This window comes from Vanessa cardui, chromosome 6 (genome assembly GCF_905220365.1).
Source record: "Vanessa cardui chromosome 6, ilVanCard2.1, whole genome shotgun sequence".
NCBI lineage: Eukaryota > Metazoa > Arthropoda > Insecta > Lepidoptera > Nymphalidae > Vanessa > Vanessa cardui.
Window position 1 is genome coordinate 10,719,760 of NC_061128.1, and position 19,889 is coordinate 10,739,648.

At 30.4% G+C, this 19,889-nt stretch overlaps 1 protein-coding gene across 1 annotated transcript; it reads left to right on the forward strand.

The window, feature by feature from the left end:
• Positions 1–4,264: 4,264 nt before the first annotated feature.
• On the forward strand, positions 4,265–18,021 carry LOC124530365 (elongation of very long chain fatty acids protein-like). The gene is made up of 6 exons (XM_047104512.1): positions 4,265–4,398; positions 8,720–8,797; positions 14,446–14,636; positions 15,054–15,128; positions 15,664–15,963; positions 17,138–18,021. The coding sequence occupies exons 2-6, from the start codon at positions 8,743–8,745 to the stop codon at positions 17,336–17,338; spliced, it is 822 nt and encodes a 273-aa protein (XP_046960468.1). The 5' UTR covers positions 4,265–4,398; positions 8,720–8,742; the 3' UTR covers positions 17,339–18,021.
• Positions 18,022–19,889: the final 1,868 nt, after the last annotated feature.

Genomic DNA, 19,889 nt, shown 5'->3' on the forward strand with positions numbered 1-19,889 from the left:
ATATGAAGTGTCAAGCAAAAAAGCTGTAACAACTGTACTACACTCCGGCGATTCAACCATTGCTCTAACGAGTCGCCTTAATGGTAAAGTAGATCTTATTACTCGTCTTCAAATTTTGTTCATTTGAATTATTTATGAATTGGTTATAAAATGGATCGGGGTGTTTTTAATAAAGTGGGTATAATAACAGTTGCTTTACAGTATGCTTACAACGATATTATTTATATTTATAACAACATGGATCTTTTTGAAAGAAACGATCAGACCCGTTTTATTAGCAAGAAAGGTAGACAAATAATATCTAGTTTTCAAATTAGCAAAGTTAATACATCCTTCTCAGGCACGTTATTCCCTTCTATTTTAAGATTCCTCAGGTGATTTAAAACTCGACCCATGAAAAAATTTAAAATTCATACAAAAAAATGACAATTAAGACATGGTTATTCGATAATCAAATATAATATTAAATTTAGAAAAGCTCAATCGTAGTATTTTGCTTTGTACGCAGGATATGTTATTTAATTTAAGATAAAAGACTTTGACCAGTTTGTGTTGCCAGTGATGGCTTATCGCTCTGAAAAGTGGGTATTCACAATTGGCCTCATAAGAAGGCTCAAGGCCATCCAAAGTGCAATGGAGAGAGCTATACTCGGAATTGCGAGATCGAATCAGAAATGAGGCGATTTGCAGAAGAAGTAAGGTTACCGAAATAGCCCGATGCATTGCTACACTTAAATGACAGTGGCCGTCTGTTCTTCGAACTGACGGCTGATGAGGCCGAGGAGTCTTCGAGTGGCGACCATGGACCGAATGACGCAGCGTGGGTATGTCCCAAGGTTGGTATGGTTCGGGATTGCACAAGACCGGACGTTGTGGCGATCTTTGGCGGTGACCTATGTCCAGCAGTGGACGTGCTACGAAAAAGAAGTATATAATTTGTTTGTACTTTACTGACATCAAATTATACTATTCATATTCTACAATCAAGTTTGTGGAAAAGTTTATCTACTGAATTTCTCGTCGATTCATTTCGGTAGAATCAACTTAATGATCCGGTGGTAGGGCTTTGTGTAAGCCCGTCTGGGTAGGTACCACCCACTCATCAGTCAATATTTCTTACAGCGTCTATGGGTGATGGTGACCACTTACCATCAGGTGGACCATCTGCTCGTCCACCAACCTATACCATAAAAAAAGTTAGCTTTACATTTAACTCAATGTGTAACATGTCATTTCAAAAGTGGTTCTATTAGCCTACTTTAATAAAGAATATTTGGATTTTTATGATATTCACAATGAAACTCCTCTTGAATTTATATTTACAATACCTATGTCCATAGTAGTAAATACCAACGACCCATTTTTAACAGTCTACGTAGAACCCATAGAGAAAGAAAGTCCTTAGCGATTGGAAAGATTTCAGTTGCAGGATCAATGGCATTAATAAACACTGCCAATTTGGTGGTAGGTTTTTTGCAAGTTAATATTCCAATCTAATATCGCATATTCTACGGCCCCATATGCTAGCCAAAATTAATACAGCCAATTTTCTTGACTTGATAATTAGAAGGCACAAAAAGTGATTTCAATCATACCTTTTTGTGTTGCCTTACACCAATAGTGACTTCGACAAATACAAAACACTTATGATGTTAGGTCATCAATATGCCATCTACGATGTACTTTTGAGCCAGTAATTACATTGGTTTACTCACAATTTAAAAATAGAACACGATACTTTGTACAACTTCTTAGCGATCTATCCGGTAAAATGAAAGACGCAATGACTAACAATACTAGGCTTTTCCACTTCGATGACAGTTGAAGTAAATAAATGAATACCACACTCAAAACGGATGTTTTTGAAGTTATACAAATATACTTAGATGAAAATCTAAGAATTACGAGTTTCAACAATGTATTATGAACATTTCAGTATTGATATAGTGACTACATATACATATAGCACTAATTGGATTATAAATATTTGATGAAAACAGATGAAGTATAGGGTTATGGCGCAATATTATTAAATACTTTAAATGATTAATTAAGATCATATAGTTAATGAGATTAACAGTAAAGTTGTTCTATTTAAGAACTATCCTGAAACGTAAATAAAAAAATTGCATATTACAGTGCACCTTTGTTTTGTATTATTAAATAAATCTTAATTCTTAACTGTAATAATATCCTCGATGACGTTAAATTTTTAATCGTTTCATTCATTTAACGTCATACTCTTTTGACGTTTTCAATATTTTAAGTATAATTTTACCACTAGTCTACCAAAGCAATGTATGATATGTCCTATGGGTTTATGAATCAGAAACCCACCATTTTTTTAAAGAGTTAATCCAATTTGGTAACCAGCATTCAGATTTAAAGTTATTAGCTAAAAACAAAGTTACAATGTAACAATGAAAATGACTACAAGTTGTAGGCACACCAAAACATTAACTTATATTTTAACCCAAAACTCAGATATAATTTGAAATTTACGTAATTAAATTATTAATTAAAAAAATGTTTATTTTTTAGAACAAAAACATATTTATTTATTGTTAAAACTTAAGAACTACGTGCAAAATATTACATTCCAGGAATTAAATTTGAAGAATGGGAACCAGCCAATATTTGATATTACGACTATCTAAAATTACTAGCTTCCATACAAATATTTTTCCACAAATACAACCTCTTAAGGAATTTTGACAACGCTGTTAATATCGCCTTTTAATAATACAACTGTAGAGGTATTCCGTAAGAATAATCTCAAAACCCACCACAGAACCCGAGCGTGTCAAAAAATGATTTGCAACATTGACCATAATATTTAAAAAAATAGTAGGATACACGCATCAAAATGGCGTATCACCGTAATTGAGTTGTCACCATTTCAATTACAATACGCTTTGAATACATACAGAATCGCAATACAGAAGCCTAAAGACAAATTTAGGCTAAAGACCAAGGCATGGTTGAGTGACGATTTACGCAAGGCGGCAGGCAGGAGCTGGATGCGAGTAGCCGGAGAAAGACCACAGTGGCGTGCACTTGAAGAGGCCTATGTCCAGCAGTGGACGGGTACGGGCTGATGATGATGATGATGATGCTGAAAGACCAATTTCCATTCAAGCAACAACAATAACAACAGCCCGTCAATTTCCCTATGATAGGCTAAGGCCTCCTCTCCCTTTGAGGTGGTTCGAAACATATTCCACCACGCTGTTGTAATGCGGGTTGGCAGAATACACATTTGGCAGAATTTCGAAGAAATTAGACACATGCAGGTTTCCTCACGATGATTTCCTTCACCGCCGCATTTTATAATAACAAATTAAGCACATGAATACTCAGTGGTGCTCGTCTGGGTTAGGACTCGCATTCATCGGTTTTTTTTTTAACTTTAACCTATATTCTATAACAAGAATTCCAGGACAAAATTTAATATATTTAAATTGTACTGATGAATATGGATCGAGATTGTTGCTATGCATTGTATATCAATTTCAGATTTCTTTAAGTAGATGATTTTAAGTGATTAATGATAATGAATGAATTGATTTGATTATTTGAATAGTTTTCGAAATAGTCATTCAAATTACTTTAATTAAATGCAATGTTTGATACAGTTAAGTAACAGCCTGTAAATTTCCCACTGTTGGGCTAAGGCCTCCTAACCCATTAAAGAGAGGGGTTGGAACATATTCTACCACGCTGTGCCAATGCGGGTTGATGGAATGCTCATGTGGCAGAATTTTGATTAAATTAGCCACATGTAGGTTTCCTCACGATGTTGTCCTTCACCGCCGAGCACGAATTATACCTGTACCTGCATATATATATAGTGGTGCTTGCCCGGATTTGAACCCGAAATCATCGGTTAAGTTGTACGAGTTCTCACTACTGGGCTATCTCAGCTTAAATGTTTGATATTAGCACAAATATTTTTATTTAATTTGATAAAAAATAAAAATGCCTATTTATGTCACTAATATCAATTGGATTGGTTTATTTAACTTATTACTTACTTACTTTTTATTACGGTATATTTATATTTTGTTTAGCACAATTTGCAAGAGGCTTTTCCGTTTACACAATGACTTAAAGCAAAGAAGTGAATATCACATAATAACGTTACCATCGGATATTAACATAATTATACTCACATGAAAATCTGAGAATTGTAAAATCCCTGATATTTTTTTTGAGTGTACAGCTCGTGTAAATAAAACCGCCAGAATTAACCACAATCGATCATAAACATTTAAGTATTCCCTCTGAGCGCACACTTTTAAAGTTAAAGTTTTTTTTTTAATGTGGCTCAGTGATTTTTTTTTATTGTGCCAGTTCTAAAATATATTTAAAGCTATAAAGACGTACACTTAATAAAAAGTAAGTATTTTATTTTTTATTTTACTTTAATTTATTTTTTTGACATTAGATATATTTTTTTAATTTAATTTTGTATAAGTAGTATAAAACCAAACAAAGCCAATTCTATCTTAAATGATTTTATTGCATTAATCTTAGCTTTGAAAATTTAAAATTTAAGAAAAAAAATTGTGTATACGATGCGATAAAGATGTGTGTTTAGAAAACTTCTTTATATTTTATTTTATTGTAGTGCTTTTTTTAATACAAATATCAAATAAGGTTTGTATTTCCTTTTTGAGGGAAAATATATTCTACTATCAATACCGTAGGCAATTGTTATATGCAACCATTTACTTAGGAACCGAAATGCATAGCTCAATATTCTATGAATTTTGACCAACGATTGATTTTCATCTATATCATATATATAGGCTTCATTTTTATTGCAATTCATCTCGTTGTGAGCCTACATATAGGGTTATAACTATCTAGATCTAATTTAATAAAAAAAACATCCAATACGTTCTAGACTAAAAAAAATAATTAAACCATAAGTGAAACCTTATCCTCTTTTGACGAACAGTTAACAACATCCCCAGACAAATTCGCAGTAACAGATTCCATTATTTGTACTAATTTGCATTTGAATATTTACATGCCATTTGCCAATATAATCACCGTGAATGAAACGCTTACCGCGTAGCCTTCAGACTAGCTCTTTGTATGTAGTCGTAACTGTGGTACAATTTATCTTACTAAATAAACTGCAGATGTTAATTTTTTGAAAAAATTTTTAAGAATTACTAATATGTATTCTTATTTACGAATCCAATAAAGCATCAAACTACGAGGGAAGACAATATCTCAAGGGGATGGAATTGAACCTGCGACTCCTTACATCTCTAGGCGACCCTTAAAATACTGCGATTAATATCGCAACGACTTAAGCTATTGATTGATAACTTCAAATATTATTTATTATTATTATTACAAACCAATAATGCAGTTACATAGAAAATAAAATGAATCTATTAAATTAAAAAAGCCGAAATGGCACAGTGGTTATCTAATTGATGATTGCGGGTTCAAGCCCAGACGAGCACTACTGAATTTCCATGTGCTTATATTGTGTTTATTATTCATCACAAGCTCTGCGGTACAGGAAAACATCGTGAGGAAACCTGCATGTATCTAATTTCAACAAAATTCTGACACGTGTAAATCCACCAACCACTATTGGAGCAGCGTGGTGGAATATGCTACTATCCTTCTCCTCAAATAAAGAGTATGACTTAAGCCCAGCAGTGGAAAATTTAGTCTTTAATAATAATGTTATGTACCTTATCTTTAAAGACTGAATTTCGTTCGTTCGTTAACTACACAAACTCAGTGACCCGATAAGAGTATTTTTCAAAATATTGTAAACTAGATTATACATAAATTTGAAAGTGTGTGCATGTAGGCGTGCATATGTGTGGAAGTGTTATTGTGTGTTTATATGTGTGTAATTAAATAATAAACAAAAGATGCGTTCAATATATTAATTATTTTTAGCTACAACTCAGTTGGTTACTTGATTTCGACTAGTTTTGCATATATATGTCATACATATATTCTCGAAACACGAGTAAATTCTAATAATACACTTACCACAAGTGGCAACAGCAACGCTTTTAAATATAACATAATTTATTAATATATAACAGGTGATTATTATTCTGATAACTAATGTCCGCAATTATAATTATATGTAATTATAAGCTGCTTAACATTTTTCAATTAATTGTAATTTTTAGTGTAACTTATTGTTTAAACAAATTTAATAATAATATCTACATTACAGAATATCTATTACATATTATGTATGTACGAAAAATATTATAGATTCAATGAGTAGGAACAGACAGACTGACAACTTAACTTCTCGTATTATTCGACTGCATAGAGTCAGTACAATCTTTTATGGGGCATTGTATACGGTTTTACTATGATATTTTAAATGATACAACAGAATTCGTAGAAAACAAAATCAATAAAATTATACTTACAATAGAAACGTATGCATTCTTAAAAGGTTTTTAAACAATTGATTCATCTTTCATCGATTAGAGATTAGATTAAACTTAGTTAATTTTTTATTACGAAAATTTTAAAGATTTTCTTGTAGCAGTTTCATTTTATAATCAAAAAGTAAATAATACGTATATATTAAATAAATAAATTCAATTGAAAAAGTTACATTCACGATTATAAGAAATGTTAATCACATAACTATTATATGCATTAGATAATTAAATTCCCAGGAACGTAAATGGTTTTTTTAATGACATTATAATTATTTAAAAGTCAAGTACAAGTTTATTCGTAATTAAGTCAAAATCTTTCGTAACACGAAAAACTGCTCACATTCATCACTTATAAAAATGTTGCCTTACATTGATTATAAAAACTATATAGCTTAGTATGTATAACAATATTTATAACGCTTCTCTGTAATAAACGATCAGCGCCTTAGCAGTCTTAAAATCAATTATATGTAGGTATATGTATTGACTAATGACTAAAGACTAATGGTTGACGAAAAGATTTATATATTAACAACTTGCGAAAAAAAATTTGACTTAAAAAAAATAGTTCCCAATTTCTAAATCGTTGATTTGACAGTAACCTAAGCGGTCATTGTCATTGGTCAATTGCCGATAACGCAACCGGTGACCAATGTACGTTTAGCCTTTCAGACACTGGATAGATTAAAAAACAATCGAGATTTAAACAACAAAATCATTGATGCTCTTTTCAATATAATTTACATATATTAAGAAACAAAAGATAAAAAAAAAAACTAAGTATGTAACTCCAGTTGCTAAACAAGAGTTCAACTTTAGAGAGGTCATTTTGAATAATTAAATATTTTATAAAATAAACTCATTAATTAAATTGCAAATTTTTGATTTTGACGATAATTGAATTAAATCACTAATTATGCGAAGTAAAAACTACTTAACACGTGACGTCAATGAAATAAAATATTTAACAAGAACCAAAAAATACACCATCAATAATGCATAAGGTCGTTTGTTAATACTTGTAAATTTTTAGATATATCCAATTTAATGATAATACTATCGTCCTCACCTATTTCAATGCTTCGATGCACTGAGAGCCGAGATGGCCCAGTGGTTAGAACGCGTACATCTTAACCGATAATTGCATGAGTCTATTCTGCCCCACGTGAATCCATCAGCCGCATTGAAGCAGTGAGGTGGATGCTCTAAACCTTCTCCTCAAAGGGAGAAGATACCTTAACCCAGCAGTGAAAAATTTACAGGCGTTTGTTGATGTCGTTGATTGATTGCGAGCACAGCGGCCCATTCAATGGAGACCAGCTAACTAAACACACACAGACACATTATCGTGCATAAGTGACTTTGAAACCAGAGATGCCCTCTATTAATTCAATCTCATAATCATAACATAGAAAAAATAATCTACATAGAAAATTAATTAGTTTTCTATGTTCTCTTGGGTCTGGGTGTTTGTGGTACCGTCGTTACTTCTAATTTTCCATAACACATGTGCTTTAGCTACTTACATTGCGATAAGAGTAGTGTTTGTGATGTTGTCCAATATTTATTATTACTTATTTAATTGTGATTTTAATCCGACAAATGCAAGCTTTATCACATGAAATAACATTGGATTCTGATGTTAAGTATGCACGTTATAATAATCTTATATAAAATATAAAATACTGACAGTATGTAGGTACTGTAAGTATTTTAAACTACCTTTATTATTTTAAAGACATCGTGGCAATATTGTCATATTTTTATAATGTTACACTCTTTTTGTCTAACGGATACATCGAACGCGAGAGTGTCATATAGGTTTATACAAATATATTTAAAAAAATGATTAAAAATAAAATATATCCGTGTGTTACAATTTCGTGGTCTTAAAATCTCCATTAAAGTTTTACGAAAAAAATATTATTACAATTTCATTTTGTAATAAATAAAATCCATACTAATAATTATTTCGAAACAATCCATTAATAAATAAATGAATCATTAATTAATCTATATTATATAATTTGTTCGTTAAAAGTGTCATTAAAGATATAACTTCCTAATATCAACGCAAAACGTGTCATTTTTCGCAATGTAAGGTCAATCGTTGTTGCAACCGTGATTTTATTATTTATATCTAAATATTTTGATTCGGAATGTAATATTAGAGTATTCGGAGTGTTACACGTATGGCCGTATATACAAAATCGATTGTCAGTCTGTGTGATTGTGATTTATTTCAGTGTTGAGATTGTGTTTTGTTTTTGCAGAAGATCATCCCACCGTTTCAATAATGTCTGCGGATGTTGGACTACGATTTCCCGTCTGGGATTTAAGTAAGAGCCAATGTAAGTAAAATTTAATTTTCTTATTTTTAAGTGGAAATCGTGATAAGATTACAGAACTATTTTATTATCAGCGTTATCTAGCCTATGCAACGTTTTGCATCGTTTAATGAAAATGAACACGCTGTTTGAACTACGATATAATACATTTCAACTAAAATAATGGTTAAAAATATGTATATAATGTATAACCAGCAATCATATACAATAGCAATATATGACAGACATGTAACTATTTTTTTACATGTGTATATGTTGATAGTTTATTATAAACTAGAATTTGGAAAGGCTTATATTTCTTACGGTGAATGAAAAAGAGCGAAGGAATTTGTGTATAATCAAAAATATGAAGATGATTATTATGACGTCATTATTCATTAGTCATGAAAACATTCGCAACGTGCGTTTGTGAAATCAACGTATTTAATCGTATTTAACATGAGGTTTATTTTGTGATATGTGAACAATAACAGAAAAATTTCAAGGTCAATTTATGTGCAACTTTACTTTATGCTAAGATTCATAAAGGAATATACATTGCTTAGCCCAGCAATGGGAAATTAACAGACTTTACTTAACGTTACTTTAAACATTAGCTTCGCTCATTTGTCATTAATAAATATTTACTCTATTATGATCGACCTACAACGCTCTATAATGTACACAATACATAATTTGTTACATTCGAACTGAATCGATTGGTCGGAACTTTGTCAATGGAGTCTTCAAGTAGCCACTAGTAATCCATATTATTATACTATTACTTTTAATTAATTTATTACAAATATTTATATTTTTGTAATAAATTAATAATAACGGTAACCAAATTAATGGTACAAAACAATGATTCACCTGGTCGTATTTCATACTGCCTACCGCCAAAAGTGAATATTTTTAAACCATTCTGAAAAACATGTTAACGTATGACGGTCGGGTAGTTTCTTTTTTTTTTATAAATATAAAGAAATCAACATGAGACAACATCATACACATTACTCTGATCCCAATGTGAGTATATTATATTATATTCACATTCCACAGCCTCCCTTATTCCACTGTTAGATATTCACATATTTATTCATGCATATCAAGTCTCATTTCTGCACCGATCGGTTATCACGCCCATATCATGCCCCGGCTGCTAAGCTTCCCTTATCTTGAATGTCTCATTACTCCACCTGTTGTGACGCCAAGAAGTCACTTTTATCTAGTCTAATAGTCTAGTCAAGCTAGTTTTTTTCTTTGTATCGCGTCTTGTTAGCAGGTCAAAAAAATAATAGTATTTTTATTATTGTTTGATTATTTTCCAGTATATATATATATATATATATAATACACGAAAGATAAATTATTTACCATGAGTTTATAGCACATATTAGAGCATACAATTTGTCCAAATCAGTTTTTAGTATCATCCTATCAATTATGAAATTATGCCAAATATCACTTTTTGACTCGTGATCTGCGAGATGACCTTCTAGTTATTTCATACCTCTGCTGTGGTTATTGTCGGAATTAACATTAACGTCACCTTTTCGTCGACTCATGATTTGGTTTTCCTCAAAAGATAAAAATACTACTTATAATAATTTAACATACAGTGTATATTTATGAAGCGAATTAGGAACTACGTATTTTTCATACCTACTTTTCATACTATAACAATTCATACAATATCCACATAAGATAAACAGAAGCGTATGAACGTTTCGCTTTGTTATTTATACCAATAACGTATCAAGTCATGATTATTCCAACACTGTTTGAGTTTCACACTTTGTTCAGTAGTACCGTTGAAAACAACAATGTTGTTTTACGATCGCATACTGTTTACGGTTTAATGATTCCTATAGAAAATTATGAGAAATTATTTCCTTATTACTGTAATTATATGAAACCAATTTTATGACATAATGGCGTATGCTTCTGCATTTGAGTTGTCTGATATACCCGTGTCTCTTATATTGTATTTCAATACATATTAGTTGAGTAACATTTATTAACATAAGAATTAACAACATTAAATGCCTAAATATATACAAATATGAACTAAAACTAGTTACTGTATAAATCTTGACCGCTTGAAATGGTGGCAAGAATGCTAGCAGCATTTCCCCGTTGAATCCCAATTCCGATCCTCTGGGCAAAAAACGAACCAGTCCTCCTGTCACCAGTGGAGGCAATGAGGCAAGGTGTTATACTTTTTATTATATTATAATATTAGTGTAGATTAACAAACCTTATCAGACGAAGACGGCCCGGGCAGAAGTCTGTGTAGATGTACCTATTATTTTGACAATCTCTTACAACGTCTAGAAGACGTCTATTCTCATTATAAAGCTATTATTAACACTTTAGGCGGTAGGACATTGAGAAACTTCTATAACTCTCTAGGAATTCTTACATTTAACGTGTTACCCTTTCGAAAACAGCAATACTTTGTACTGTTGTCTTCCAATTTAAAGTATAAGTGACCCAGTATTACTATTATTTAATGATATAAAATTAATGATTGACGTCACGTCGGAAGGAATAAAATAATATATATTAGTTTCCATGTATACGCATTAAGTGGACTACTGTTGAGTATGACGCAAAGGTTTCTTTTTTTGAATTTGAATTGACGTATTTCTTATGCGATCAAAAACTTGGAAAAAATCTGTTGTAATTTAAATAAGCAGGTTATTTTTCTTGTAAATAAAAAATAAAATCGACCTGAGTCTTTGGAATTTACCTGAAAGATGGCAACAAGTTGTAACAAATAACGGGGCACATATGGTTGATTAATATTGAATACATATTTTCAAAATCAAAATCAAATATTTTCTTTAAAATTCCACAGAAATTTCCCTCCGACCTATTATATTATACTCGTTTATAACTAACATAACAAGGGACAGATAACTATCATAGGAGCAAACGGTCGCTTAGGATGAACGAGACCGTTGCATACACCAATTATGACATAACGGTGTACACAAGCCTTTTGACTGACGTACAAAGCCAAAGAGCATTCTTGCAGAAGCTCAGTCATCAAGCCATCTGTATAACTAAGTCTTCATATTCTCGACTCAGTGTCAATAATTTACCCCCAAACCGTTATCAAGGCCAATAAGGCTAACAGTACACTGTTCCGAAAATGAAACAAATAATAAATATTTGTATGAAAAATCAAAGCAATGCCATTACCATAAGTTAATATTGAATTTATCAGATTGTAAATATTTGTTGAGTTATAAAATTGCTGTTTACAAGTGTTATTATGAGTGTAAAGATTATAGAAGTACTTTTATAAGATGCATTAAATAATACCTTTTGTTTTTAATGTTTACTTTGAGAATTTCTTATGTCTCATAGTTATGTGATAATCAATTGCGCAAACTTCAGACTCATTTTGATCTAGATTCCTTTGCAATGCGTCTTCAATTTTCTTTAAACTTTTTTTGGAAACGACTTATGCTAACATTCTCAAGTTCAAGTTTATATCAGTTTTCCTGATAACGAAGTCGATTATATACTATTATATACTAGTTGTCGTCTGCGATTTCACTCGCTTTTAAGAGTTGTTTCGTCAAGCCTTTGTAATGTAACTTTACTTTTCAATTTTTAAGTTAAACGTAATACAAAGTTTTGGTATATTATGTGACTATTGTTGTCAATATATCTCTTATTCCATTATCAAACATTTATCATTGCTCTATTTCGGTATAAAGATTGTAATCCAGTAATTATAAGAACAAAACATAAAGCCTCTTAGGTTTCAGGAATAGTTAATAAGACCATTTAAATATCCAGAAGCATCTTCCTTCCTCTACTAAAAAAATATCGTATTTCCTCTTAATTCACGTTTGATCGCAAGCGAAATAAAAAAGAGACAATTTCCACGGATAATTAAATAAAAATCCCACGGCTATCAGTGTCGTATTGTCTGAAACAACAGATAATAATTATATGAGCATATAATTAGTAAAATTAAGAACTCAGTCAGAAGTATGTGAACTTACTATAAATATATCTGTTTAAAACAAAAATGACCTTTAAGATGAAATGTGCATATGTATTTTTTTTTTAAATAATCTCATCTCATAAAATATCCTGAGAAAGCCAACATTGTGTGTTAGTTTTAGGTTTTAAGGTGTGACTTTTTGGCCCACCATAGGAAGTAACGGGTTGTTAGAATAGTGCATAGTTCATTGATAGTGTCAATATTATAATTAATGCAAAAAGCATTTGTCTATATGCACGCACTACATCGCAATTTGGAAACTAAACATTTCTTTTATTTATTAATACACCAAGTTTGATTATGATTTTTGAGGCTTAGATGAGATCCTATCCATTAAAGAACTTCAGATATCTATGAAAATATAATTATGAGCTTGTAAATCCTAACTCATATTATAAATAAATTCGTCTACTTGTTATGCTTCTGCATCTTAACCTATTCGATCGATCATTACAAAACTTTGCTTATAGACTTTAACAAGGGGCCTTATATTTTTTCCACAAATACATTTGTTGATTTGAGTTGATTTCTTAAAATCAATACCTCGATAATTCTTTAGCTCATAGTTTAGCTTTCTAAAACACGCATTAACGAAGTCTTTTGAATTATTTTAATAAGTAAAAATCACCTAAACGATATATTTGATACAAATATCTTTTTCATCGTCACTAGTGTAGTTATACGTGGACAGCTATTTTTCTATTGAAAATACGTTTTGTGCTTATGTAGTTATAAAAACCCTTCAAACCACAACACTAATAAGTACAACTACCTAGCGGACAGCGGTACAATGTAATGTGATGGTAGTTAGATCAGAGGACGAGTGGTACAGTGGAATTACACGATGTATTTAATTAAATAATCTTCTAAGTAATTAAATAAACAACCAATTTGAAATTTACATAAAAATGTGTAACTCACTTGATTGTCAACACTTTTTATTCCAAAAAAACATTTTATGTTCGATTTTAAATTATACTATTCTTTTATACTTTGGAATTACAAGTTTCATTATTTCTAAAAACGTTACCTACTATTATTATGTAAATTTTCTTATTTTGTTAGTAAAAAAACATTATTTTTGATCCAGTATGGTAATTAAAACTTGGTCTGACGTAAAACGCAAATTTAATTTCGTATTATTTATTGGCATTGTATGGGTGACTTCAGGCAATAAATAAAATTGTCTTTTTTTAAATATATATGCTGTTTTTTTATTTGTATATTTAACGGTCATGCATCGTTTATCTACTTAAGTTTGATGTTTATGCAATCGTTTTTGTCACATATATGAAGGCAGTACATTAACATACAATAGTTGGCGTGCAAGTCGTATGGGATCTTTCAGCAAAAGATATAAAGAAGCAAGGATAAAGTTAAAACACCATTCTCTTGCATGAGAAAATTTATAAAAAAAAACTGCAAATACTTTAAATTAAGTCAACGATTATATAATTCAAATTTAATTTATAAAATAATATCCTAATTTAACACACACGTACAAATAAAATAGTTATTATCAATTAGAGCATTTAAAACACAAGCACAATTGCTATTTGCAATTATATGGCTTCAGCGACTTACCCAATTAGTCTATAGCTAAAAACTTTACATAAATTTAAATATGCTTTTCTTTTGTCATTAGATGAAGAAACAGATTATCTACCGCTCGTGTCAACGCCTGGGCCGGTGATGGTGATTTTAGCGGTTTATTTATTATTTGTATTGAAGATTGGACCCGCTTTAATGGTAAAGCGAGAACCCTATAAATTAACAACAGTACTGATGCTATACAACGCGCTACAAGTAGTTTATTCCGTATATTTAGTTCAAAAGGTAAGCAAGATATTTTTATCACATATAGTTATTTTCAAAATAATAATTACTGGAAAAATAATTTTACAAATCAAAGTATCATGAGGACATTTTCGTTCAAAAGGAATTCAGTAAAAATGTAGTCGTCCTTTGTATTTGCCTTGGTGGTTACCGCTAACTCACCAGATATTCTACCACCAAATACCTTTAGAGACATGATATTTTAGTTTTCAAGGTTGGTCACCCAGTGGTGTAAGGGATAGTATAATAAATATTTCTTATACAACCAATGGGTGCGGGTTATGGTGATTACTACCAGCTGGCCCATTTGTCTCTCCGACTTATCCATATTATCAAAGCTATGAGATACTTTGCCGCACTTAAAACCCAATAATGACTGATGTAACTGCAATACGTTTATACGATTTTTTTTTTTAGTATTTTAGACACTTATTACAACATGGGCTGGTACCGAAGACTTGTTACATGAACCAAGAGGCCGAACGGACCGAGGTAAATATGGTTATTTAAAACTCTTAAATAATAATTACATAGTATTAGGAAGAAGGTTTAGAGTATATACCATGCTGCTCCAGAGCAGGTTGGTGGATTCTCCGCCGAGCTCGAGATGAATTATTAACACAAATTAAGCACATGAAAATTCGTGGTGCTTGCCTGGGTTTGAACTAGGAACTCGTCGTTACCACTGGGCCATCTCAGCTATATAATGAATAATAATTAACAAGATATAAATGATACAAAATGTCGACAAATTAATAATCAACAGCACAGGATAAAGCTTAAAGAAAATTTCTAATGTATTAATTATCTATAGTAAATAGTAGTAAATATGATTGGAATACAATAAAAAGTCTGTAGGAGTTCAGAAATTTGAGCCTATTATGCTTAAAAAATAAAAACATGTAATATAATTAAAATAGAAAATATTATTAGATTCTCCCACACAAATCGCTTCACGCGATTATAACTGTATCATTCTTATTAGCATTAATAATTACTTCGTAATTAATATAAAATTGTCTTTCAGATTCTCTTTTCTATTTGGTTGTATTTCGCGGCCAAAGTTTCGGAACTTTTGGACACGGTTTTCTTCGTTCTTCGTAAAAAGGATAACCAGATCACCTTCCTCCATCTCTATCACCACTCCGTCATGATGATCGGGACCTGGGCCTACTTGAAATACTGGCCTTCGGACACGTTATTCTTCATCGGATTCCTCAATTCCCTGGTTCACGTGTTCATGTACACTTACTACGGCCTATCCGCTTTGGGCCCAAAGGTCGCCAAATACCTCTTTTGGAAGAAATACATGACGAAATTTCAGTTGGTAAGTACCAGTTTTCTTAGCACATTTTTTTTTATTTGGTTTAAAATTTAATTATTTTCTCGCTGAGCCTTATGAGGCAATTAAACAAGATTAGTACATAAAACACCAGATACTATCAGATTGGCATATTCGACTTCTACCCAGAAGAAACTCAGGAATTACGCTTGTAATTATTTCTAATTTATTCTTATGAATTGTTAATAACAATATGACTATTAATATGGATAGATAACATAGTATAAAGGTGATATTTATATTATCATATATATTAATATCGTTACAATATTGACCCAGATGTATACCATAACTAACAATATTTAATTATTTTTTATATTAAATTGGACTGTTAACAAATCCACCTCAATTAAGGCATTTAATGTCTTTTTTATTCCTATTCTACTTTAGTACAATGTCCCAATATTTTTATCTGGTTACAAAACAATAAATTTGATCCTCAGCTATTGTCCAGTGTTATCTCCATTGTTTGTTTAACCTTTTAATCAAGGACTCTTAAACTGTCTGTCTGTTAATTAATCATTCGAATAAATTAATTAGAAATTTATGTATTCATTTGTATTTTTTTCGTTGATTAATTTCGTGGTTTCTTACAATTCACATGAAAGAATATGCTACATCAATATCATAATAGTATGTTAATGATATGTTAGGCTATTCAATGTATTACATATATGTTACATTTACATATAATTTAAACTTATTTAATTTTAAGTTATTTCTCATTACGTAACGGAAAAAACAAAGTGATTACAACGTGGTATTAAATGAAGATTATGAGTTTGAATTTGGAGTTATACAACTTTAGCTTTTTAATTTCTGAATATAATTCTTATGAAAGAAATAGGTTTGGTTAAAACATCGTTCTATTTTTTAAAAGACTTCCCAACATTTGCTTTTTAACTTAGTCCACATGTTCCTTATATGTTACATGTATTATTAATATAGCAATCGAGATAGTTGGAACGTCTGAGATTTCTGAGTAAATATTTATTTCAAAATAAATACGAACTCTTTGCTGTTAATTTATAGTTGTACAAATATTTGTAAATTTAAATATAGAATGATTTCAATTCTGAATTTAAAAAGCGTATAATTAATAATCCTTATTCCGTACTTAAATCATTTTTTTTTAATTTATATTTGTTTTCCTTTTCAGGTGCAGTTCGTATGCATTATAATACATTACATCGCAGCTGTACGAAACTCTGAATGCCCACCGTCGAGTGGGGTAGCGACTTTCATTGGCACCAATACCGCATTCTTCCTTATTCTATTTCTACATTTCTACAGGCAGAGTTACAGCAGACGGAAGAACGTCTCGAATGGCAGTGCTAAAAAAATAAGTAAAGAATTATAGAAATATTAGACAATAATCACATAAGTCTGCATAATCTCTCTAATTTTCTGCTCTCAACTCTATATTGTCTAAAGAAATAAGTTCGAGTTGAGGTATGTTTAAACGCCAATGAGTCATCATATTAAAATATTTAAAAAAATGGTGTCACAATTTTGGAAAACTTTTATATCGTTTTTTTTTTTATAATTAGTTATTTTTAATAAATAGTTCAAACCACGTTTACTGAAACGATAATCAATCACTATATTTTTTTACATTTTGACAACTGTAAAATGTCATATTCACGTGATCATAAAAGTAAGTTTAAATAGTTAAGTATGTGTGAAAGTGCGTTGTATTTGTGATTTGCACAACCTGAATTACACATGCATGCGAACGGTTATACATAGTTTAGCTTTTTTTTATTGATACACGTAAGCAACTACCCTTACACTTTATGACTGACAGGAGTAAGAAGAATATACGATATTGAGACTTTATAATAGAATATTTTTATTTATAAATATAAATAAAATATATCTATATTTTAAGTTTATTTAAGATATAGTTAGTAAATAACAAATTAGTGATATTTCCATGAACGATTCTTAATATTTTTTATTGTTAAGAATAAACACTCCGTATTTGGTTAGACATAAATACACTGTACATTATGATCAAATTATATTTATTTTGTAATTTTAATTGTGATAATAAAGATCAGGTGAAGTGTTGAAAATGTTTTATTTCACTATCAAATTATAATCAGTAGTTATTAATATGATAATTTTACATAGTTATTTATTTATATTTAAAAAAAAATAATCGCTTAAACGATTTATACGTCATTATATATTACAAGCCACAACTAAAAAGGCAGTTAGGTTTTTTTTAAATATTTTATTAAGAATAGTTTTACCTTACAACGTAGAACTTTGTGCAAGCCTTTTTGGGTAGGTATCGCCCAGTTATAATATGCTCTACTGCACTCTTAGTATTGTTATGTTTCGGTTTGTAGGGTGAGTGAGTCAGTGTAGCTAAAGGCACAAGAGATGCATTAACACATATCTCAATTTTCAAGTTCAGTAGCGTATCGGTTAGTAAGAAATTGTAAAAATAAAGTCTTACATTTTCACAATATACAATACAATATCTAGAGCAATAGAGTATATATTTAGAATTCGAGTATATTATACATAGTATGACAGTGAGAATTATTTATTTACAGACTCATTCTCTGTGAGCAACAAATGGTTTGATCGTTTATAAATAAACCGTAGTTAAAAGTCACACGTCACTCATTCACTTTTGACTTTAATTCACTAAACTAGAATATATTCATACATATTCATCATAAATTTTAATTTCAAATGAACTCTTTATATTTGATCAATGATGTTATTAAAATTTTTGCACGAAAATTGTACCAAATTAAAATATATTTTTAAATGACCTTTATAGCAAAGATATACAAAATATAATTATAACAATTGCATAGAGACAATTTTCTCACGAGAATTACATGAGTTTTTTGACACTTTTAGTTATTATTTATAGTTATTATAATAACTTTTAGATTATTATATTATTATTAGTAGCTACCAAACCATACTTCGTTTGGTTTTTTTTTTATCATAATTAAACCCGTACCCTGACCTCAGCACAATGTAAATGATGTTTTATGCTTGTGGCGCTAAGAGACACATAATGTATATATGTAAATATAATTATTTTATAAACAATAGAACATATAACTTTTCATAAGCCAGAGTTGCGTAAACCAAAAGCTTTTATTTATGTCAAGTTCAGATCTAGAGCACGATTATGATTATTTATTTCTATTTATATCTTTTTTTTAATTAACATATTACACAAATAAATATGTTATTTTTCAACTATGTTTTATTAAATTAATATACATTATAAGCTTGGGAACGTAATCAATGTCATTTTAACTCCAAGTCGTTTCTCACTTGGCAGAACGATATAGTCCTCTCTTTGTTTCTGTCAATCGCTGGAATAATTTGTCCCCATTCGAAGCTTTGACTCTCTTGCGAGAATTATAGATTGTGCTACCTTCTGGAGTTATTTTAGGAGTTCTTAAAGGAACATTTTGGGGTTTATTAAGGGCCACTTTTGGCTCTTCGTAACAAACATGAAGAGATATATACCTACTTAGATATACCACTTAGATATACGAATCTGTAATGACTTTCGAAAAACGCCATGATCTAATAAATTCAAATACTATATCTTTTTTTAATAAATAGTCCGCTAAATAATGCCGAACTAACGCTCTTTTTAACTAATAAATTCAATTAAATAATATTCTCCGTTAACGTTTATTTTGTTTTATGACAGTAACAAGCCAGTTTAATTTTACTATAAAACCTCTTTTATCCGTCTATTAACTTAGAGCACGCCAAGACTTGCTACCGACAATTGGCCACTACGTATGCGTTACTCAAAATAATTGATCATAATCACGTGTCTGGTCACGCCATACATTTCTCACGTGGGACCAATATCTTACTCATAATTATCTTTTAAGAACATAAATCTAACCATGTAA

Excerpts from the sequence above, each read along its gene's own strand:
- LOC124530365 (XM_047104512.1), top strand. The coding sequence starts at position 8,743 with ATGTCTGCGGATGTTGGACTACGATTTCCCGTCTGGGATTTAAGTAAG. Across the intron at positions 8,798-14,445 it reads GGATTTAAGTAAGAGCCAAT|ATGAAGAAACAGATTATCTA; the intron begins GTAAGTAAAATT and ends TTTTGTCATTAG. Across the intron at positions 15,129-15,663 it reads AAGAGGCCGAACGGACCGAG|ATTCTCTTTTCTATTTGGTT; the intron begins GTAAATATGGTT and ends ATTGTCTTTCAG.